This window comes from Sturnus vulgaris, chromosome 5 (genome assembly GCF_052056855.1).
Source record: "Sturnus vulgaris isolate bStuVul1 chromosome 5, bStuVul1.hap1, whole genome shotgun sequence".
NCBI classification, from domain to species: domain Eukaryota; kingdom Metazoa; phylum Chordata; class Aves; order Passeriformes; family Sturnidae; genus Sturnus; species Sturnus vulgaris.
In genome coordinates this window covers 33,136,207-33,159,722 of record NC_142247.1, presented here as the reverse complement: position 1 = coordinate 33,159,722, position 23,516 = coordinate 33,136,207, and the positions used below count along the sequence as shown (strand labels likewise).

Genomic DNA, 23,516 nt, shown 5'->3' with positions numbered 1-23,516 from the left:
TTATTTTTTCCACCTCAAACAATATGTAGACTCAGATGCTCACAGTGTAGTTTTTTTTAAAGTGAACTGATGTGTTAGATGACGGGGTCTTTACTGTGTACAGGACAGTATATTTTTACCTTTGAAAGAGATTATTCCAAAATCTGATTAAAGGAAGTGGTAATATCTGGCACTGGAGTGACTGGCACAAAGCTTTTAAGCATGGTGACATGGGCAGGTTGAAACAATCTCTGGCAGAAAAAAAAAAAGCTGCTCTCTCTCTTGCTCCCTCTCTCTTTTTATCTCTGCCTGCCTCCCTCCCTCCCTCCCTGCCTCCCTCCCTCTTTCCTGCTTATGCATATCAAAGGCACGGTTGGTGGCAATGTTTGGGTAATGCACCCAGTATATAAAGTAACTAATTAGTAATAGAAACTCCATGTTTTTCTCCAGATCTGGAAACCTCACTGTTGTTCAGCTACTTAGACATAATTGCTGTATCTCTTAATAGATGCTGATACTTACTGTGCCTTAGCTGGGCATTGCCATGATTTCTGTTAACCCCTGAAAATTAGAGCCAAATGCTATTTATTGTTTTAACTACAGTCTCTTGAATGATTTCTTACCTTTTCCTGAAGAAGTGATTGATTTGCTGGCTACAACTGGATCCATTTCTGTACTTAAAGATAGATTTGAAAGAGCCCAACAGTCATGTGAGAAACAATAGCTTTCAAACACAGAATAAATTATGGTACATTGTGCTGAATAGCCATTCACTGTGAGGCTGGAATGCATGCCCTGATATCAGTTTCACTCTGTAGCTTACATTTCATTCGACTTATTTAAAAATATAAAAATATTGCATTCATTGCATTCAGTACCAAAACCTTGTTTGTCTGGTGTCTTTCACGCAAATTCTGGGCTCAAAAACTCTATGCAGAGCTTAAAAATACACAGTGGGAGAAATAATAGGAGAGGAAGAGAGAAATTCAAAAGAGTGACAAGGGCACTGGAGTGTTTTTAAATGCTGCATTCAGTATTGCCAACCCTAAGTCTTCAAAATAAAACGTTAGACCCCCCAAAAACAAAGACATTTTTTAAAATAGCAGATCTTGGGCTCTTGTTGTTTGCTTGCTAGCAAACACCATTACAGTGTTTAGAGTTCGCACTTCCAAATATTTTTATAAAACTACAAGCAGCTTTCCTTATTTTCTACTGAAGGCTGAGTAAGGAGTTTGATAGAAAATAGTAAATACCCTGAGCTTTATAGCACTACATGAAGTTTGCCAGCATTTTAGCCTGTTTTTCTTACCTTGAAGTTACTTATCTGTAGTAACTGCACTAGAGTAAATGGAAACTTCCCACTGAAAAACTGTAGTCAAGAGAAGAGTAAATATTTTGTGGAGATTCTTGAAAATCTAGGTTTCCACTGAGGAAATCCTAGGTCAGTAACAAGGTGCTCAGCCACGTCTGCTGTCTTTATTGCACTGCTAAATCGAATAGGGCTTAATTAACAAGACTTTGAGCCCAAAGGATTTTTAAAAACAAGTTGTCTGCAGTACTTAAGCGAAGATCCCCACTTTTTACCCTTGAAAGTCTGGGGAAATCTGTTACCATTTTGCTTAGTCACATGAAACAAATGAAGAACTGGATGCTTCAGGTTCACCAGCAGCCAGAGGTTTCCTCCCCACGGCAAAGGTGTTGCAGTCAGGTGTGTCCTGTTTCTGTGCTGCCTTGCCCGAGAGCACAGGGGCACACGTTCACTTCCCAGGGTGTGTGCCCAGCTCGTATCAGTGACAACAAAACCGTGCAGGCATGGAGGGAGAGAATGAAACACAAAGACCATCGGGGTCACAAAGAAAAAGAATGTGCTCAGAGTCACTCTGAAAGCTGAACTGCCAGCTAGAATTGAATAAGGGTATTGAGTCTTTCAAACCACTTCTGCCCTACAGCAGCATGCTTGATTATAGAAGCTGGAATAGGGGTCGTTATGCTTTATTGTGATAAAAACTAATATCTCAAGGTAAACCTAACTTTCCTGTGAAGAAACCAGTCGTTATGAAATTCGATTGAATTTGAAACTCATTTGATCTTTTCTCCATGAAAATATTTCTCTTCAAATGCAATAATGGAATTTCCAAAGGAATACCTCCACATAAGATTTTTTGGGGGGATATTTTGTCTGGGCAGTAGTTGATCTCTCTTTCTATCTCAGATGATAACTTTTCTCTGATTAAGCTAGCTGCTGGATGAGCTATTATTTTAACCTCACTGTACTTGTACTTGTCAGAGTTACTTAGTGACTTAAATAAACATGTGTTAAATACTCCGTGCAAGTCTAAAATGAACAAAAGAACTTTAAAAAGCCAAACCCACTGTATGATAAGGTCCTGTCTGGAACTATTACAGGTACTTGATGTCATGGAGTCTATTGCATAAATGGAACAAACTCCTCCTTGATACTTGTCAGTGTCCCCCTGCAGATGGGTGTTAGTCCTTTCAAGAGGGCACAACACAATGTCTCAGCTCTGATGTTTTACATCTCTTACTTCCCCCCCAAAAAATATCTGTGGTCTCTTCTTACACATCTTTTTTTCTTGTGATTTGTGATCAAACATTTCTTCACCATCCCTGATATGTATGCTTTATAAATTATGGGAAGCAACAAATTTCCTTTCTTTGCAGGTAGTTCAGAAAATTCATACCAGGATGTGTCACTAAGGCAGCCAGTTTGAGATTCTGGTTCTGACAGAAAATGATACGTCCTTTAGACAACAGGAAACAATTCTACTGTTGTGCAGTTGTCAAAACTGACATTCAGTGCTAATGTAGGAGAAGAAGAAACCTTCAGGTGGCAGCTCTCACCTAGCTGGTCTTCTTGCACCCTAAATCACAACTGGTTGTAGAAACCTGTATTAATCTAAGAATGAACAGTTTGCTACTCCCTGGTTTTACTTAGACCTCTGTTACCTTGAGTAAAAGAGATATTTCAGTACATGGAGGCAGTCTTATTCAGGGCTGTTTGTATTGAGTACCGTAATAATTGGTTTAATGAGTGTATTTAAGACAGTCAATGGCTTTTTTGTTTTGTTTTTTTGTTTGTTTGTTTGTTTTGTTTTGGTTTTTGTTCACTTTATTACCAGGGTCTTTTCACCTTATTCACTTGATGTTTGATGACTACGTATTATACCTGCTAGAATCACTCCATTGTCAGGAGAAAGCTAATGAGCTAATGAGGGCAATGAAGGGAGAAGGAAGCACAGGTGAGTCTGTTCTTTTATTCATTATTTGTTGTTTTATTCCACTGGTTTCTCTACTTTTTATGTTAGGACATATCTTTATTCTTATCTAACCCACTGAGGCTTATCAAAGAGCAAAGCACTTCTATCATGAAGTGAAATAAATAATTTGGGAGGCATCCCTGGGTAATATATTCTGAAAGAGAACTGCCTGCTTCACAGTGTCACTATGGATGTCTGAAACCTCATTCCTAAGCACTCACTTGGTGTTTCAGTAAGAAATTTTTGTACTGAACCTTTTATCTTAATCTTTCTAAGCCACCATTGAATTTCAGTTGACTAGGTGTTAATAAGTTCACTCATATCAGTGGATTTGTACCGGTCTAAATGAGAGGAAGAGATAGCAGGAGTGAGAAAAGACAAAAGGCAAAGCTGTTGTTTCTGGTACACTTACACTCTGAGTGCCTGCACAGAAGGAGATTCTGAGTCCTGCTCCAGTCTGCACTGCCGTGCCAGAACAGAAGCAAGCAGGGGTTGCCTTTAGTTTTTTCTGCTCTTGGCAACCCCTTGTAATGAGACGTCCTCAGTGATCTTCCTTACTTGCATGTCCTTAATTTTGGCAAATTAAGTCTCTCTGTCACCTTTGAAAGTTTCCTTCTCCATTTTAGCTGTGACTTATTTTATCACCCTGTTGATTGATGGGAAGAAAAACATTTCAGTGATTGGGGTACTATCTTCTGTATGGTGAAAGACTTGAATTTAATTCATTGCCCTGCCATAGCCTCTCGGGTTTTGACAAACAAGTTGCTTATTCTTGCATATTTTCCACATACCTTTAGAAGCTAAAACTGTCCAGAATATTCTCCTTTTTTAGCCAACAAAGAAAGAAGATCATGGCCCAAAGCCACAGGAATGCTCTGGAGACTCTTGTTTCTTTCCAATGTCTCTAGGAGGTGTAGGAATGCCTAACTCAGACTGGACTCCTAATTTTAGACATGTAATAGTACATTACAGAAGTATAACACTTAAGCTGTCCATGCACCAGTTTCCTGCCTACACAAGAGGAAAAATACCACATTCCTTTAAGAGGTTTTCTGAAGGTACACTGAAGGTTGTAATGGTGAATGTTATAGAAGTACTTCTTTCAAAGATCTGTGGTTCCTGCTCATTTTTTTTTAATACACTCTACAGAACCTAACTGCTTGCTTGATTTTTTTGAAAGTTTCTCAGTATTCCTTGACTCTACCTTTAGCTATGTTTGATGGGTTTTCTCTCATTTTGCAGCAGAAATAAGAGAAGAAATTATTCTGAGTGAACCAGCTGCTCCAACTCCCTCCCCAGCGCCGTTCTCCCCAGCTAAATCTGCCACCTCTGTGGAAGTGCCCTCTGCCCCATCACCCATCAGCAACCAGTCCCCAGAGTATGGTGGCATAACAGCTACTACAGGTAGGTTGGCTTCTGGCAGATAAATCTACTTGAAGGTGGCTTTTGCACTTGGTCTCCTAAAATTGAGACTCAGAACATGATGTACTGGCTTGCAAGATATGAGAAGCTTTCCCAAGCCAGAAATCTGTTCTCACTGTATCCACACACCATGTGCACTCCACCAGAAAAGAAGATCTGATGTTTGGATATTTTAGATACCTGAAGGAAGAGTGCCAAGTATTTCAAGTTTAGTGAGGTTTGCAAAAGCCCAAATCATTAGTGGTTCAGGAATTCCTAGCTGGGAAATGGGTATCTTTCAAAATATTTAACATTCAAATATGTTTAAATAGCTGTGAAAGTGTCTCTTGGGAATCTTTTACACATTGCTGATAACTTTCATCAACCAGTGTTAGAAATTAGGAATTACATGTTTGAAGCCTATTTTCTGCATTATACTCTATTATGGCAGCTGATAAGGTTATTGTGTTCTGGTGGGCCCAGAAATTAAAAAAATCTGCACTTAAGGGACAGCTTAAACTTGTGGGTAGGATTGACAGGAAACAATAAAACAGAACTAGCTCCTTGTTTGGGCTGCATAAATGGCCAACGTTCTCTGTGCTCTAGAGCAAAACTCATTACCTTTTGGATGTGGGCAGGACAGTCTGTCTGTATTCTCTTAATTCATGGAAAGGCAGAAATGTAAGTGACTTTCAGAAGGCATTTCAGGCAGTAAAATTCCAGCTTTGCTGCTCCTCATTGAATAGGATGTACAATCAGAATGTGGAAACTATCGCTTTTGTGGTGTACTAGAAAAGTTACAAAATCTTGAAAGAATGTCATAAAGTGATGATTTACCACACTAGAGTATTTGGCAGTGGCTAAAGAACTAATAAATCTTTCTGAAAAATGTTTTCCATGTTTTCAAAGGCGCCACAGGGAAGCACAATGCATGTTGTGCGGGAAAGAGATTTAAAAATATTTGTCCCTACATCACAACTTAAGATTTTTCACTGTTGGAGGCAATACAATAGTTAGGAGGGAAATAGGAAGTCATTACCCCTCAGAACAGTTATACAAGAGATTGATGATTCCTAGACTGGGTAGGTGACCACACAGCTTCAGTCCAGGTGACAGTGGAGGTGGTGAGGATCTTTGACTCTTGTTGAAACATTGATGTTGTGTGGAACTTGACCTGTAGGCTTTGTGGGATGGTTGTGATGCTGGAACCAGAACTTAGTATGGTGCAGGGCTATATACAGAAATAAAGGACTGAAAAGAAAGGAACTGTGTGTTCTCCAGGGCCATTGACTGGAATGGAGGTCTGAGGGACTTGTATTTGGGCAGCAGATAACATAACTCCATGTGACTGTCATATAACAGTTAACCAAAACCCATTTGCCCTTGTCCTGTCACTACAGGTCCTCGTAAGAAGTCCCTTTCTATCTTTCCCTACAGGTACAGAAAAACCACAGTTGTTCCCATACTAGAACTTTTTAGGCAAGAAAGCTATTTCTGATTATTTTAGTTCTTTTTTCCTCAGGTTTTCATTTTAAGGTTATTTTAAAGGCTTTCTTTTGGTTTAATTTAATTTTAGACTTATGGTCTGGAGCAGTCTCACTTTTGAGAGTGAAAATAATTTTTGTCTTGCACAAGCCAAATTTGTCAATGCAAGTAATGCTCTGGTTAACAGTAAATATGAATATGTGGCTATTTCTTTTTTTCTTAATTTAAGCAATTAGTAATGCCTCTGTTTCCTATGTTCATCATGTAGATGGACTAGTTCTAGTTTGCTTTTTAGTTTGCTAACCATTACACCGTGGAATGCAGTGTTTGTTCATGTAAAGCAAAACAAAATAACAAGTCTCAGCTAAAGGAAATTGCTCCAATTTAAAATAGGAGTGCTGAAGATGCATCATGCACACAAACATACGAATCTGTGGCATTGCATAGAGTATTTTGAAACAGGAACATGTGTTCCGGAAAGATCACACTATTGATTTTCTTATGTGTCTTTTATGAGGTAAATGTAAAATTCTACAAATGCTTTGCAGATCCTGAGAACTAGTTCCATTAGCTCTCAGTTCCCCAATTTAGGGCACCATTAACTCTTTCTTGCTTGTGACATTCGCAATAAAAGTTAACGATTAAACTTGTATTTTAACCTTTTTGCCTTCAATCAGTGGTCAGTACAAAACCAGCAAATTAAACTGTTGCAATGACATGATACTGAGCAAAAGAAAGGTAAATCCTATGTACCACACTGTGGTATCTGTCATGGCACCAGTAACGTTTTATTTAAATCTTTTTGTTAGGTTGCTAGATAGTTAAAAGGTTAATTAGCCTCCATCCTTCCTAAATCACAAAAGCCAGATTAATGATTGTTCAAACTGCAACAAAATTGTAATAAAAGTGATAGCTATATGGCTGATTATGCTTTTCTCTCTTTAAGCCCCTCTTAAAGCTCTGATTACTCATTTGCCAATGCAATCGTTTTCAGACAACCCAAAATGAACTCTAAATTGTTAGTTCCTAATATCTTAGTAAACTACTAAGTTTACTGTTGCGTTTACTAAGTTTGCTGTTCAATTTTAAGAAATCTACGCATGAAAAAAGTCTTTGGGTCAGTAATGGTCATTAAAAGTCACTGTTCTTCCATGTCTGGGCTCGATATTGAAGTTCTGGGAATACTGGCACAGATCTAGCACCTCTCATATTTATGTGCATGAGTAGAACAAATTTTTGGTTCTTTTCCTATGGAAAAAGTCTCAGCTCCTGGACTCACATGAATATTTGAGAACATCAGCTCTTGCTCAACAATCAGAGTTTAATTCTCATAGCTGCAGAGTACAAACCTCAAAGGTTTCAATTTCAAAAGGCAATTCTTCCCTTCAAATGGAAGGGCTTGTGTTTCACTAAAGCTTCATAGGTAAAGTGATTTGTTTGTTGTGTGGGGGCAGAATGGGGGTCTGACTGCTTCAAGCTGACAGTACTGCTGATTATCAGACATAACACACAGTGCTGGGAGTGTCTCACTGTGTCTTGGTGGTCATTTACTCCGGCCTAAAGCAGATACAAAATGCAGCATCATGAAACAGCTTTTGGGTTTTTTCTGCACTGGTGTACGTGATGGCATCAATGACAACAGGGCTGTTGTAGGACTAATAGCAGTTCCATTTATAATTGCCTCCCCTACAGATCAGATGGCCTCTTGATTACTATCCTCAAAATAACTTTTTTTAAAAAGGAGAGAAAAAAAGAGTGATAATAAATTAATTTCCCTATTTTAATCAAATCCTGCATGTTCAGAACAGAAAGCAGAGCAAATCGTTGCTCAATCGCTATTGTTTTTGCTTATTTCAAAAAAGCAGTTCAGTTGGGTTCAGTCATATCTAAAAGAGACTTCATCTCTTGGAGTTCAGTTCTGCAACCAGCTGAGGAAATGATTCATAAAGGACTGGGACCTAGGCAGATATTAGAAAGCTAACTATGAAAACTTTTCACACTTAACTCATTCCTCCTTTTCCACCCACCACAACGTTGGCACTATCCTGGTTGACCTCATACTTACACAGAGTCTGCAAATCTGTCGACATCTTCCATCCTTCCCCCCTGTCTTTGTAATTAGGTCACTGAAAATAATACCATCCCTTCCACAAAGGCAAAGGGAAGTGAGGCAACTGTAGATTCCCCAGAACATTCTGAAAAAATATTTGCACTGCTTTCTGTCATTCTGTAAACCCAGAGTAACACCCAATATATTTTGTTTCTGAACCATAACCTGCAAAAGAAAGGGAGTATTCCCTCGAGCAGCTGTGTGAGGTACCATCCCGTAGTACCTCAGACAATTCTTGGTTAGGAAAATTAAACCAAGATATTTACAGCTCTCCCAATGCAAGACCTACTTTCTGCTTTTGTTTCTGTGACATCTGGACAAGCATAAAGCTTGTTACTCTCCAATTATTTATTTTAAAGTTGAACTGAGGTGACTGCCAGTTAGATTTGAATACCAGGAGTGGCATCTCTCATCCAAGGAATTTGACTTCCCACAGGGTGCACATGAAACAACTTGCTGTCCTGGAGTCACTCATTATCATCAGACTATAATAAGATCGCCGCTATTTTTTGAAAAAAGGAAAGGAGATTATCACAATATCTGAGGCCAGTCAAATCACTATATTTGATAAAATTCAGAGTCTTTTGTCTCTGTTTTTACTGTTCCATATTAGAGCTAGGAAGGTCACGAGATTCTTGGATCAATGGCCAATTTTTTGTTGGAAAAAATAAAATCAGGTCAAAGTAAAACTTTTGTTTTATAGTGAAGTGAAAAGTGGGAAAAAAACGCCAAACAATAATATTACCTAAAAATAAGTATTTGGGGTTTTTCAACCTCTTTGTTGTTCTTTCTTTTCTCTTTGCTTTTGCCTTTTGTATTTAGGCCTGTTTTGAAAGAAAGTTGCAAATTTTCTTTTGGAAGATAACACTGGGAAAATATGTTGACCTTTTGAAATTGAAATGTTTCATTAAAATATTCTGTAGACAAGTTGTTGATATTTTCAAAACTCTTTTGTTTTCAAATGAAGCTATTTGGTAACTGCATAAGTACTTCTGGTCCCTTCCACCTAAACTGTCTTTTTTAGTAAAGGCAGGCTTCCTTAAACATTTTCCCAACTCAAGAAGCCATGAATGTTTATTTGCCTGTGGCAACACGAGTTAGCTTTTCTCCTTGGGGTCTTGGGGATCTCAGTGATCCTCTGCATTGGGAGGAGATAAAGACAGAAAATTCAAGAGTCAGTGGCATGTGAAAAGAGACCTATCACAAATACTCTTGGCCATAACACATCCACAGATTTTTATTGTAAGAGCACCAAATCACACCCTGATGAAGTATTTAAAGTTTGACTTACCTTGTAAAGCTCGGAATGTCTTCAGTTGCAGAATTAAGCATTTCCCACACAAAAAAAAAAAATTTGCCTGATTTTGCCAAATAAAATCACACACACCTGAAAAAAATTACACACATTTGAAATAGGCTTTTAATTTCCCAAAGCCATGGTGTGGACACAGACCTGGGAGTACAATGACTTCCCCCTCTGAATAAACCCCTTTCATGCTACAGGAAGCCCTAGAATCCATACTGAAAAACCTGAGTCACCTCCTGCAATTCCTTTTACCTGAAGAAAAAGAGTCAAGAATGCCCAGATCCCCCCAAACCAGTGTTCTCATTGGGTTAAATTCAGTGTTCTGGTCCTCATTTGCAGGGTAATCTCAGCCAGTATGGTCATGACCTCCAGCAAGAGCTATGTTATACTGGAACAATGGATCTGTCAGCCTCCTGAGTGAAAGGGGTGTGTACAAAGGACAAAGGTTTCTCAGCAGCTGGCTCATGAAACTGGAGTTCCTGCCTGGAAGGGATCAGGATGATTAAAAAACTCAACACCTTCTAAGCAAAATGGAAAACCCACTTCTTTGCTCTGCTCTTCCCACAAACGTTCTACATGACAAAAATAAATTAAGTCCAGTCTCTGCTGCCATTAAAAAAAAAGAAAGAAATGTTATTTGCAGGAAGGAAATTACTAGGCTATTTTTGTCTATCTACTTGTCATAATTTGGAGATCTTTGTAGTGTTGCCACTACAAGGGCTGGTACCTACTTGGGTGGAACAGGTACAAACTGCAAAAGGATTCAAGATACTTATTTGCATAACACTATTTTTTTTCTAATCCTTCATTGTTCTGATCATAATTCCTGCCTCAGTCCAAGCCTCAGAGCTGAGCAGGCCAGCAGCCTTCTCCATGAGAGAGAGACCTCAGGGTCTGGTGTATCATGCCTGAGAAATCTTAGCACTGGTGCTCTTCCATTTCGAAGTCCTATTCCAGGGTCTCATTTTTTTTCTGAAAAATTATTTCAATAGCACACTGAAAGTCCATAGTGTGAGCCATTCCATATATGTTTCATTCTTCTGGATCCTTGCATGCTCCAAATGATCTATATGTGTTGATATTTATGCCTCAGATACGACTGGTCTGTTCACTTCGGTCAGTGCACTTTCCATGATCATTGCCTGATTGGTTGTTTTCCTATAATTGTCTCAAGGCATGGCACCTCTGTGGATGACAGCCCATGTTAACTAAGTTCCTTTGGCTCCTCTCTGTCTGCAGGGGCTATGCAATCCTACACATGGTCACTCACCTACACTGTGACAACAGCTGCTGGGTCACCTGCTGAGAATTCCCAACAGCTGCCCTGCATGAGGAGCCCACACGTTCCTTCATCATCCGTCACACACCGGATACCTGTGTATCCCCACAGAGAAGAACATGGGTAAGGCACTTCCACTGGCTTGGGTTTTTTAATGTGTTTTTGGTGGGATTTGGATGAACTTCTGCTTAGGTGGTTTTTTTTGAAATACAGTAAAAGCTGTTTCTTGATATAGTTAAGTCTGTATTGCAAAGATGCTGGCATCATAATTCTTTGGCTGTTGTAGCTATTCTATAATTATATTATGTCTTAGTTTTATAATCTCATTTAATTCTATTCAAAACCACAGTAGGCCTGGAGGAGATTTTCTAAAAGAGAAGGCTTAAGTAGATTTCTTCTCTGATTCCTGTTTTCCTGTGCCATGTTTGAAAAAGATAGATGTGCCTAAAGAACAACCCTACTATACCATGCGTCAGGAGAGGTGATCCTTCTCTTTTGCTCATCACTGCTGAGATCTGCACTGGATCTGGATCCAATTCTGTGCTCCCCAGTGCCAGATAGACCCAGGCACACTGGAGTAACTCCAAGAAAGGGCCACTTTGATGATGATTGTGGGACTGGACCATCTGTCATACACAGAGAGCTGAGGTTATTTAGCATCAGGCAATAAATACTTGCTGGGGGATGTAAAGAAGACAGAGACAGGTTCTTCTCAGTAGTATTTAATGACACGACAAGCACAAACAGAAGAAATTCTGTTTGAACATAAATGAACAAAACACTTGTTTTACTCTAAGTGTGATAAAACACTGGGGCAGGCTGTCCAGAAAAGCTATGGAGTCTTCATCCTTGCTGATGTACAAACTCCAACTGGACATGATCCTGGGCAGGCTGCTCTTGTGGACCCTGCTTTGAGCAGGGGGCTTAGACTAGATAAACTCCACAGGTCCCTTCCAACCTCAGTGATTCAATGACTACTGTTAACCTACAGATAAAAAAAGTCCACAGTTTGAAGATATAGACACATTATCACCATAATATTCAAATATTCTCCATCACCAAAGTTTGCTCAAGGCTCTCAATTAAAATATTTACAGGTATAGATTTATGTAACATTATTTTATCTGGAAAAACTTCAGACACTTGCTAAAACTCTCACTGCTCTTTCCATTAAGCAGCACTTTTGTGCCATCCTCATTTGATTCAGGGCATAACGCATAGATATCCATAACTAAAAAATCAATCCTAAACTAATCAATGGAGAAATAATAGACAATACAACAAGATCAGCCAATGCCCGAGTGCTGCTATGATGCAAGAGGTTCAAAAGGTTTTACTGTGTTCCTCAGTCTTGTTGCAAACTCATTAACACTGCAGAAGTGCTTTCCCAGTGTGAAAGACTCTAAACTGTTTGGAAGGGTATCAGTATATTAATTTGAACCCTGTATCTTCTTCCATCTTGGATGTGATTAGGTTTAGATATCTGTTTGAAAGTCACTGCTAAGCCCTTACTGGGGAAACCTGGATAAAGAGAAAGGGAACATCTCTCTTACCCAGAAATATGAATATTAAGTGGAGGCAGAAATAGAGCAGCACAGAAGTTCAGGAGCTAAGAGTATTCAAGACTTGGAACAGACACAGGCAGTGTGTATGTTATATATATGTGTGTGCATATGTGAGAATTCGTTGTTTCTGCAGGAATCTCTTGCCTCTGGTGTTGGATTATGGTGATTTGAGGAACATCTTAATCTAGGTGAATCAGCTTCTCTGAAAGACAACAAAGATCAGGTGTTCACATGTTCACAAAAATGGGGAAATTGCAGAAAGCGTCCATGCGTCTTCTCCTGTTGAATGGTCCAAACAATGGTGGCCAACAAACACTGACTCAATAGCTAAGGAAAGGGTTCCCTCCTTTGCCCCTGGATGTCCCTAGACAGAAGGCTGGGATTCAACAAAGAAAGTAGACAGGTTCTCCACTCCCTTATTGAGTTGGCTGTGCTAAAGCTGAAGATTGTATGTTGCAGATTCAAACAAATTCGCTTCTCTCCCTCCCAAAAAAGGAACATCTGACTGCAGTACAAGGAGATAGCTGAACTCACTGTAGTTCTTCAAGTTAGGGCTTACCTCAGCCTGGATAGCAATTTACTGGGAACATGGCATTAGATAACAATAAAAGGGAAAGACCCTTTCTTCTCAGAAAGTGCAGAGCTGAATCTGCAGTTTAAAATTAGTCACAGAAACATTTGATGTTGTGCTGGACACACACTTTCACTAGTGGCATCTGCTTTCCATCTGAGCTGGAAAATATATTTTTGAAAAAGATTTAAAATATCATCCTCCAATTAAAAAAACCCCAAACAACGGTATATTTCATAAAAATTGTGGAATGATTAGTGGGAATAAATTATTGTGCATACTAAAAGTGTTTTTTGATGTATTTCAGATACACAGGAAGTTACAACTATGGTAGCTATAGCAACCAGCATCCCCATCCAATGCAGAGTCAGTATCCATCCTTACCACATGACACTGCTATTTCTGGTCCACTTCACTACTCAGCTTACCACAGAAGCTCTTCACAGGTAATCTACATTTGTTACTTGATGATAGTTGTCATAACATTTAAAATAATTCAGTTTGTAAATTTATCAGCATATTAGTTGTCTGAATCAATAAGCCATCTAGATATTGATGGGCTCCTATTATTTTTATTTTCTAATATTACCTAGGTAGCAATTAATTTTAGTGGCAATCAGAAGTAGCTTTAGACTGTCAGTATAAAGTACAAACTCTAAAATCCAGCAGTCTGGATTGTGAAAAGTGTTTCTGTTTTAAGGAGTAGCTAAAGCAAAAATGAATATAACTGTTTGTATGATTCTTAGTTGTTGGGAGCAGGAAGAGATCCTTAAGAAGAAATAAAGGTGTTCTCATTTAGCTTAAGATGCAGAGGCCATAGTGAATTCTTGTGGGGGCTTTTGAAGATAACCACATTTAGGAATTTGCCAAAACAGTGAGTTGTGCATATAGTTTGAATAACTTCAGGACACCACTACAGAGTTTGTTTAATCTGTACCCTATAGTCTCCTACTACAATGGTGAGAAATTGTATCAGTAACTCTTCCACCTCATGACACTGAGCCAGTGGGAGCCAGCACAGATTAGGTGTGAAGATCAGATTTGGCAAGAGTTCCAAAGTAATGCCACTGTCAGAGGGCTTTAGTGCTTCATGCAGCTGGTGCTTCCTCAGTGTAGGCAGCTGCTGTCTGGGCTCTCTGCTGGAAGAGCAGCAAAGGGCAGATACAGGGAGGAGGCGATGGCATGGGGGTATTCCACCCACATGGCACCACTCATCCTTTTCTGGAAATTTATAAAAGTGTATCAGGGACTGCCATGCTTAATTATCACCACTGGACTGCAACAGTTTCATACCAGAGGCAAAGATGTGAATTTGGTAGTGCTTTGAAACTGAGCACACGAAAGATGCATCTCATTCTGGTCTTTGAAATCAGTCTGCCACATGATCTTAAAGGAGTCGTTTCTCCTTTTTATGCTTCATTTCCCTCAGCTGTAAGATAAGAATCATGGTATTGATCTCCTTAAAGCTTTTTGAGATCTGTACAAACCCATTATGCTCATTTGGAGCAGCTCGACCACGGCTCCCTGGCTTATGGAAAGGACAAGCTACAACTTCTCACCCATTTGTGTCACACCTGGTCTGTCAGACTACACAAGGCTTTGTCTGAGGATTTTTGCAATTGCTCTATCTTCAGCAGGAAAGTGAATGAACATTTAAGTGCAGTGTCCTGGGACACAGGACATGGGTTTGTTTTCCTCAATTTTTCAGTATAACTCTTAACCTGTTATCTCAAGAAACAAGTAAAGCAAATCTAGATCAACACATTTTTAGTTTACTCATATCGTGGTTAACATGCTGTATGCAAACAGTAGCAAACACTGAACTCAGGCAAATCTCTTTCATAGTAGGCTGTCTCTACAAATGCAGATGTTAGATCATTTTTTCCTCTCTTGCTAGTCTTTGAACTGTCCTGAACACATACGAAGAACATAAGCTATGCTTATCATAAGCTATGCTTTAATGATCACAATTTAAAGGAAAAATATTTCAATTTCTATGTGGCATGTTTTTTCTCATGCTGCTAATAAATTGAGGTGGAATTGCACAGTAGGACACAGCCAACAAAACTCTATCAATGTACTTGCTCTCTATTGAGAGGAGATACAAACCGGAACCTTGCTTTTGAAAAATTATTTCAAAGTCTTTAACAATTTGATATAAAATTTGCTGACAGTGTTTTTAAAGATAAGTTGCATCTTTAAAATGCCTGCCCTGATAATAAGTAATTTCTTAGCCACTTTTAACAAAAAAAAAAGGTCATAAGATGGCCCTAAAAGATGTTAAGGAACTGTTCTTTTTCTAGTGGTCTTTGTGTGGGGGACACGTTGGAAGGAGTTGCTATAGAACTCATGATGTTGCAAAATAAAAATACAGGGAGCCAAATTTACAATGAATATATCAACAGCTGCCACAATACTGAAACCAAAGGAGCTGCAATGTGCAGAGCAGTGGGAGTATAATCAGCTGAGGAGGCATTGACCATAACTTTCAAATGAAGTCTTTGTTATAATCTACATTCTGGCCAAATATAGAACTTTGGCTCAACTTTAGCAACTACTCTACCATGTCCTTTAGGCTAGTGTCTAGGGATTAATTCCTAAGAAAAAAAAGCTCTGTGTGTGTGGTAAATTCTCTACAAACATGCATTCAGAGAGAGCCCTTGTCCCAGACAAGGGTGTGAGCCAAACAGGTGACATGTAGTTGAGGTGGGGTTTAAACTGGAGCTATTAATAGTTATTTCGGTTATGAAGAACATCATGTTCAATCTTCTACTAAGGAAGAGAGTGACACACTCGAGGTTTTATCAACTACTTTGAGAGTTTTGATTTTGTCACTAGAATTAGAGTGAGGCAGTGCTGGGGAAGAAGTCACACAGATGTAGATATTTTATTATTTACTATTTTAATATTTATTATTACCCATTATTTTACAGCTCTCAAAAAGTGCAGGAGGGGATCTGGCATTATAGGCTAATTCCCACTGATGGCTAAGACTCTTTTTGATGACAGGAACAGTCTGTTCAAACCTTGGTCTTAATCCGAATTTTTTCTTCCCTCACCATCTGTGAATAATTCTCAGAACAGTTCCTTACTTGTAATTCCAGGCCTGATTGCTCTTTTCTTGACTTGGCTTACTGGCCAGGAGCCTGACAAATGAAAAATGATCTACAGATTGATCTGTTACTACCTAATTCTCTAAGCTGTAGTGCAGGAGTGCATACAATACCCTAATGCTATTCCACCACCAGATAGAAAGGGACTGTTTCGTGTGAGTGTGTGTATATAAACACACCTATACTGAGACTTTATTTCATCAGTTCTTTATTTCATCTGCTTCTGCAGTTTTAGGTACCAGGTGCCAGGGTAGAAAAAAGCCTCTGAGAGGTCTCGACCTATGCTGCGTTTAGCAGAGAGTTACAACACCTTCACGAAGTCACATCTGATCCCCCTCCACAATGTAGGCTTGACTGGCTTCTGAGCACAGCTTTCACCTGCAACATTCACCCTGGCTGAACAGGTCTTAGTCCTCTTTCAGGCTGTCCAAAGTATTTCAGTTCACATAGTTCTACCTTTTCCTTAGACACAGACTAATTCATGCTGCAGTAATTTTTCTTTGTAAATTTCAAGGCTAACACTTATAGTAGGAAGAATAATTAGAGAAATCTGCAGCACTATACATTTTAGCATATCTGGTAACATATAAAATACTCATTATCTTGTTAATTTTAAGTCTGTTATCTCATAATTGCATTGGGTGCCCTAGGGTTTTTTGGGTGATGAAGAATAGTGAATATTCATTCTCTGTTTATCTACTCTTATCATTCAAGACAGTATAGATCTGCATCATTCCTTCCTCACCTCCTCTCTGTCATTTTGCTTGCAGAATTAAGCATTATCATCTCTTTAGTTTCTGTTGTGACAGGTGCTCTGTGCACAAGGGTTGTCTGAGGACTGCAGGGCAGGTGTAGTCTGGGGAGGGTGTGAATGTCCTGTTCTCTCAGTTGTGCTGAGCAGGGAACCTGATGGAGCTGGAGCTCCCCTCCAGCCTTTCTGTGCAAACTTGATCTCAGAGTAGGTAGGAGGGACTCAGTCAAGAAGCTGCCAGATCAGCCACCTAGACCTGAGAATCCCTCCTAGATGCCACACTAAACACAACCTCATTTTACCTTTTCTCCTTTGCCACTCTTAAATGAAACAACCATCTCCAAAGGGTCAATGTCAGGTGACAGCCATAGAAGTAGCATAGCAATGTTTCTCCTTTTGTACCATGCAGCTCCTACCTTAAAGACACAAATGAATCTATTTATTTATTTATTTTTACTGCCTTTAAGCTGCATTTATGAAGATCATCGTTTACTTCCACGGCCTGGACAGAACAAATCACTCTAGAAAATGCTGCAGCAGTACAGTCTGCTGTTCAGCAGTAGATCAGGTCTGCACCTCTCAGAGGCCCAGAGCACAGTGTTTGGGCCATAGTTAAAGGAAATGTAAACATTTTTTGTACTCTGGCTCTTCTGAACTGCTCTGAGGAGTGCAGTGGTCACGTATCATTTCCCAGGCTGCAGCATGCAGCACTATTCAGTTTTTCTGTAAAATACTGCATGTCACAATTCCACAAAACCATGTCTTCCCTTCATATACCTCTGCAGCAGGATTTGCTAGAAGCAGTACTGGAAGACAGTAGTAACTTTTTGTGACCATGGGGGAGCCAAGGAAATCCTCTCTCAGATTGAGCCCGTGCTTTAGTGTCCATTCATGTTGTTCTGGCTCATCTACTTTGGGGGGAAAAAAAAAGGAGGGAAAAGTTCTTGATCCTCCAGCACATACACATTATAAACTCATGGCTATACCAGTGCAGTAAGAATAACACCCTCCTCAATAACCACTCTGTCATCAAACAGCTGTTAATGACAGAAAGACAAAAATACTGCCCAAATCCCACCCATACAGCAAAAGTCATTGTTCCCAACTGTATGGCTTCATAAGGGCCTTGAGACTGTTAGCATGTAATTGAAGTAATTATGTATTGAATGCAACAGGAAACAGATGTCTTAACTCCTTTTGAGATAATTACAAATAGCATTTTCTGAAGGCTCCAACTGCCACTCCCAAAAGTACCAAAATCACTTAGATGGACTTCAAAGTTTGACTCAGCTTAATTAACAGATTCAGTAAGATTCAATTTGTGGAGAAAAGGGTCCAATCAAGGGTGATAAAGATGCATTTAATGAATAGTTTTGATTATGTCATTTTATAAGATTTAAGCATATTTTTATGAAGTTAATTTATAGCCAGCTCTCCACAATTCAGTAGTTTCTGGTATGCGTTAATTGTGAGTCCTAAAGTTAGTGGCTAACATGAAACATTAATTTACAGCATTCAGCAAAAGTGGGAGCTAATACAATGTAAAGTCAGAGCCACATTCATAAGGAAAATATTTTGTTGTTTGGACATTGAAACCACTTATAATTGGTTGGTGAGTTGAGAATAAAGATAAAGAGATTGTTCTCCATCCTTTCACTGTAGAACCTCAGCCTTCACTTCACAGGAAGACATATTTAACGTTGTATTTTCTAAAATGATACTAAAAGAAATTGAATTAATTTTACTCTTGTGGGCAAGGCCTTAACAATAATCTGCTCAAAGTCTCACAGGCTTAAAGGGCTTCTTGTCTAGGTCTAATGGCAGCAGTAGTAACAAGTGTGAGTCAACCCAGAAAATGGTAATTTCCTGTCAAGAGTCCTCCAACAAATGTCGCTTTTATATCTGGCAAAGATCACTAGGCCCCAGTGTTTTGAGTTCAGCTTAAGCACTCTTCATTAAACCGGATGTAGAGTGTGAAAGGTGATTCAGGCAGCATGGGCAGGCATCCGCCCAGATGGCTCTGCTTTGGACACTCCAACAAGGCTGAATAGATGCTTCATTGGGTGAGTTAATAGTCAGGCAGGGGCCAATGAGTACTTTAAAAATATTGTCTTTCAATAGTCTCTTCACTGTAGGGAAAAAGAAGCCACTGAGTCATTTGCGATTAGCTGACCTACCGCTACAAAACTTTCCATCTTGCACTCAGTCATAACAGAATTTATTGTAAAATACTGGATATTTAGAGTCCATGTTATTTTCAAGCAATTATTCTTTTTACATTCATGACACATTCATAAACACAGCTGCATCGGCTGCACCCGATGAAAAGGAAAAGCAGCACACTGTATCCTGTCCCCTCATGCACAGCCATCCCCCTGCCTTCTCAGCAAGCCTAAGCATGGCCTCTGGGCTGGACTGGAGGAGCAAGAGCTTTCTTTTTTGGTGCATCCTGAAGTTCATTCTGGGAGCCAAGATTTCATTCGCTTAGTGGCACAAGTTTTGTGGTTCCAAATGACCAAAAAGACAAAATGTGGCTTCCCCACATGCTGCCGTGTACAACAAGAAGACCCACCACAACATTCCCAGAGTTCATTCTCTTCTTCTTGATGATAGGTGAATGTTTTTACTGATTACACATTTTCAAATAGCAAATTATCCTGGCTGAAGGCAAGGATTTCTCTTGGTGTTTATAAGGGATATGAAAGCAAGTAGTTCCCCTATTAGAAGTCACAACCTTCCTTTCAAAACCTCAAAGGAAAATTGCACTGAGTCAAGATGGCAAAGGCTTCTGTTATGGTTAAGAACAGAACAGATCAATTAACTCACTGGGAAGGAGAAAAGAGAGAATCACTAGTGTATTATGGTAGAAGGCTAGGGTAACCCTGTTGTAAGTACACTCTTTAGTACAAGAATCTACAGTGGTTTCAAGTATAGATCAATGGGTAATAAAGGCAAACACCACCATAACTGGTATCAAGTAAAACACTACTGAAGACAAAGATGAAAGTAGTGGGGTTTAAAGGGGTTTTAGCTTGGGTCACATATTGCTTCAAAGCTTGAGTTTCATTGTTGCTGGTCATTGGAAGTTCTCATCTTCAATGAAAGCTTTTGGAAAGCCAACAAGTCTGAAAACTTGATTCTCCTTCCAAGGAATATAAAGCTTTTGACACTTAGTATGTAAGCTCTACTGAACTTTCCTACTGAAAAAAACTTTCTCTGAGGTGAAGATGGAAATTTAGATGGTGTTGTACAGACCTGTTGTCAGTGTTGCCAGGACAGCTTATTCTGGCAGCTGGATTAGCAGAACAGAGTTGAAATGTCGATGTTCCAGGCTGGTGCTGCAGTTGAACACCCCATTTCAGCAGCTGTGATGGCACAGGTAGATCCAGCCTGTGTGGTGATGGGGAATACAGGCTAGATAACACCTTTGACGTCTTCCCTCTCATCTGCCTTCTGGCCTGTCTTCCCCGGACACACAGGGATGGGCTAACTAACTACAGTATGTTGGCAAAAATGTCTTCTTTTTCTTCTCTTCTCTAGTTAGGAGTGGCCAGTGTGTGGCTCTGAGCTGCCTGAGGTTTGTGAACTGTTCAAATACATCTGCCAAGGCTGGGCTGCCTTCCTGGCTGTGGTCTGAAGGGAGACAGCACAAACTCGTCATGGAAACACTGCTGCAATTGCCTTGGGCTTATGTAACAGTTCTTAGGCAACTCATTAACCCTGGGCCCATCCACAGTGGAGTAATGTAATGAGACCTCTTAGGAATCTCTGCTATCTCTCTCCTAAGAGCACCTACTCCAGCTGTTCTCTCCATAAACCTCCAAAATATGAGGAAGAGGTTTTGCAGCCATAGAAAGCTTTGGCATGCAGCTTGCAAAGTTTGTAAGCATCAGAAGTACTTTGGTGACAGCTTTCTAGTTAAAGAAATACCACAGTGTCAAACAACCCAAGAAATGGAAATTTTAAATACGACACTTTTTGCAGAAAAGGTATAAAGATGTAAAATGTAGAAGATGTGAAGATACATGGCTGGCCAAGAGTAACAGGGATCCTCACTGTATCTGTGGTGCACATGGATAATGGGGACAAAACAGGGAGAGTCATTCCTCAGACACAGCACACAGATTATCCTGCTGCTGCAGGACAGGCAATAAGATAAATACATGCTAAGCAAGCCCTCATAAGCACAATTTACTTCCTGTTGCTGGGCAGCCTGTGGCTATAGAGGGCAAAGGCAATTCTGTTTTCCTTCCTATCTTGCCCTTCCTTAGTGGAAGCCATTTGTCATACTTTGACTCCCAGTTTCCAAGTGTCACTGTGAACAGCTGGGGGCTAGAAGGATTCTTCTCCTGCCTGCCTCTTTTCAGAAGTTCTCCAATTAGCTGCTGGCTCTGGGGCCAGACCATACCATTCTCCTGCAGAAACTGTCAGGATGTCTTGTGAGCACTTTAAAGGGAAGGCATCTTCCCAGAAATAAAGTTCTTTTGCTCTCCTCCTTCAAAACTCTGTTGAATGGGGAAGAGTTGGGACATTTTATTTTCTGATTTTTAGTAAATAGCAAGTTTTTGAGGAAAAAGTGGGAGAAAAAAAAACCTAATTAAATCTATTTTTCTGCTCTCAGATACACCTAGCACTTTGATAAATTAATTCAATATTTAAAATCAGTGACTGTTTTGCAAGACTTTCCCTGAAACTTTGGTTTACAGCAGACATTGATTATCTGATATTTACCTTCAGTATGATACCTTGTTGTTGGATAGCTGCTAATTCATATGATTTTGGCTTTTCTAAACACAGAATTGTAACACCACCAGTCCTTATTTTAAAATGAAGCATGTGGCAGATGATTCTTTGATTTCATTTTTTTAAATTGTAGTATCCTTTCAACGGCCCAACATCAAGAATGGAACCCTGTTTGATGAGCAGTACCCCCAGGCTGCATCCCACACCAGTGACTCCGCGCTGGCCAGAGGTCCCAGCTGCCAACTCCTGCTACACGAGCTCCTCCATGCACTCCACAAGATATGGGAATTCCAGTGACATGTACACGCCCTTGACAACACGCAGGAATTCTGAGTACGAGCACATGCAACACTTTCCTGGCTTTGCCTACATCAATGGGGAAGCCACCACAGGCTGGGCTAAATGAAGATGACTGGTATCAGCTGAGCCCACACATTACAAGAGTTACAACAGCTTCATGCTGTGTGGGACTTTTCATGGACGTTCCTCAAGGGAGGTGAAAATGGAAAAGATCCCGGGCAGATAAATGCAGTTCCTAACGTGGGCAGACCACTATGACTGAATGTTCCTGTAGCTGAAAAATACTTTTGTGCTGTTTTAGATCACTTTTTGGGCCAACCTGTGCCTTTTTAAATTCTGGGCCAACCCTGTGTGCTCCCAGTTTGAGTGAGCCATTTCTACCCCCTCTCTTATTGACAAACTTTAATGAGTCTTACAAAAAAAAAGTACCGAAACAGGACCTATTTATAATTTGAATTAAAGACAGGAAATTCACCCTCAGCAAAACTCCATCATCTGTTCTTCTGTAAGCTCTTAATGCATTCCTTAAAAATCATTCAGCCAAGTCATCACTTACTCATATCAGTTCCTCTTATCTGGTTCCTTAAAAGGACACGTGTTGCTGTAGGTTTCAGTTTACACCTAACTTTGTATATTGATGCACCTTTCTGTTGATCCAGTAAGTTTGATCTTTACAAAAGAGAAGAAAAGACATGTAGCATTGAATTATACACTGCCTTAAGTTGACTATTGTTCTTATTATATATGTATTTGTGTTGAGTTTGCACAATCTGGAAAAATCTAACTTCTCTGGTCAGTAATGACAAGGTAAGAAGGGACTTGGGGACTGGGAAGATTTTGGATTCAGAGCCACATATGTTAAATATGATATGAAGCAATTATATAAAGAAAATGACAATGCAAACATGATTATTTGCTTAATTATCTATTGACAGGTATGAAACTGTTCTCTCAATTCCTTCATGTGGTGATAATTCTCTATACGTCTACAAAAACAAAATTCAAAGCTGTGCCTTTGAAGTTACTCTGTACTGTGTATGTGTGGAAAAATGTATTGTATTTTGGGGAGAATTTTTCTTAGACATTTTCTGTCAGATTTGTAGCTATTTGTGAGTTTTTGTTAGTTTTTATTAACATAGCTTTTTCTTCTGTATTATAAAACGCACCAAGCAATTATGGTGGACCTATTACCCTATGGGTAAGAAATAAATAAATGGAAATATGACAACAGGCATTTTAGTAATTGTTTTGTAAATAAAATCTTTGATAGCACCCAGTGTGACGGTAACCATGTTTATGCCTAAAATGGACATAAGTGTTATTTGTACAGTTGTGCAAGATAAATGAGGGATTTTCACACCCAAATAAAGTTCTTGAAAGTAAATAGATGCCAGTCAAATTTACTTAAATGCAAAAACTTCTACAAGCTGCAGACCTTCAAAAAAAGTTAGATGTCATCAGGCATGTTTTTATCCAAGGAAGGACTCAAGAACAAGCACAATTAATGGCAGATTGCTGATGCACCTCCACTTGCCTGATGGACTGGTGATCATGACCTGCCATGGTCCCTCCAAGGACCAGATGCCTTGGTGAGATGTCTGTGGGTAGAACTGGCCAGTAACTCAAGGCTGGGCC

At 39.6% G+C, this 23,516-nt stretch overlaps 1 protein-coding gene across 5 annotated transcripts in view; it reads left to right on the top strand.

The window, feature by feature from the left end:
• Positions 1 to 23,265, top strand: part of RFX4 (regulatory factor X4) — an 87,059-nt gene extending 63,794 nt beyond the window's left edge. For 4 of the 5 annotated variants that reach the window (XM_088165382.1, XM_014876949.2, XM_088165380.1 and 1 more), the window contains exons 14-18: positions 3,120 to 3,239; positions 4,500 to 4,661; positions 10,799 to 10,961; positions 13,282 to 13,420; positions 21,715 to 23,265. In XM_088165382.1, coding sequence (XP_088021508.1) covers positions 3,120 to 3,239; positions 4,500 to 4,661; positions 10,799 to 10,961; positions 13,282 to 13,420; positions 21,715 to 21,987 — 857 coding nt within the window. In that variant the 3' untranslated portion in view covers positions 21,988 to 23,265. The remainder of the gene's footprint in view (positions 1 to 3,119; positions 3,240 to 4,499; positions 4,662 to 10,798; positions 10,962 to 13,281; positions 13,421 to 21,714) is intronic. The other variant, XM_088165379.1, reaches the window with a different exon arrangement.
• Positions 23,266 to 23,516: the final 251 nt, after the last annotated feature.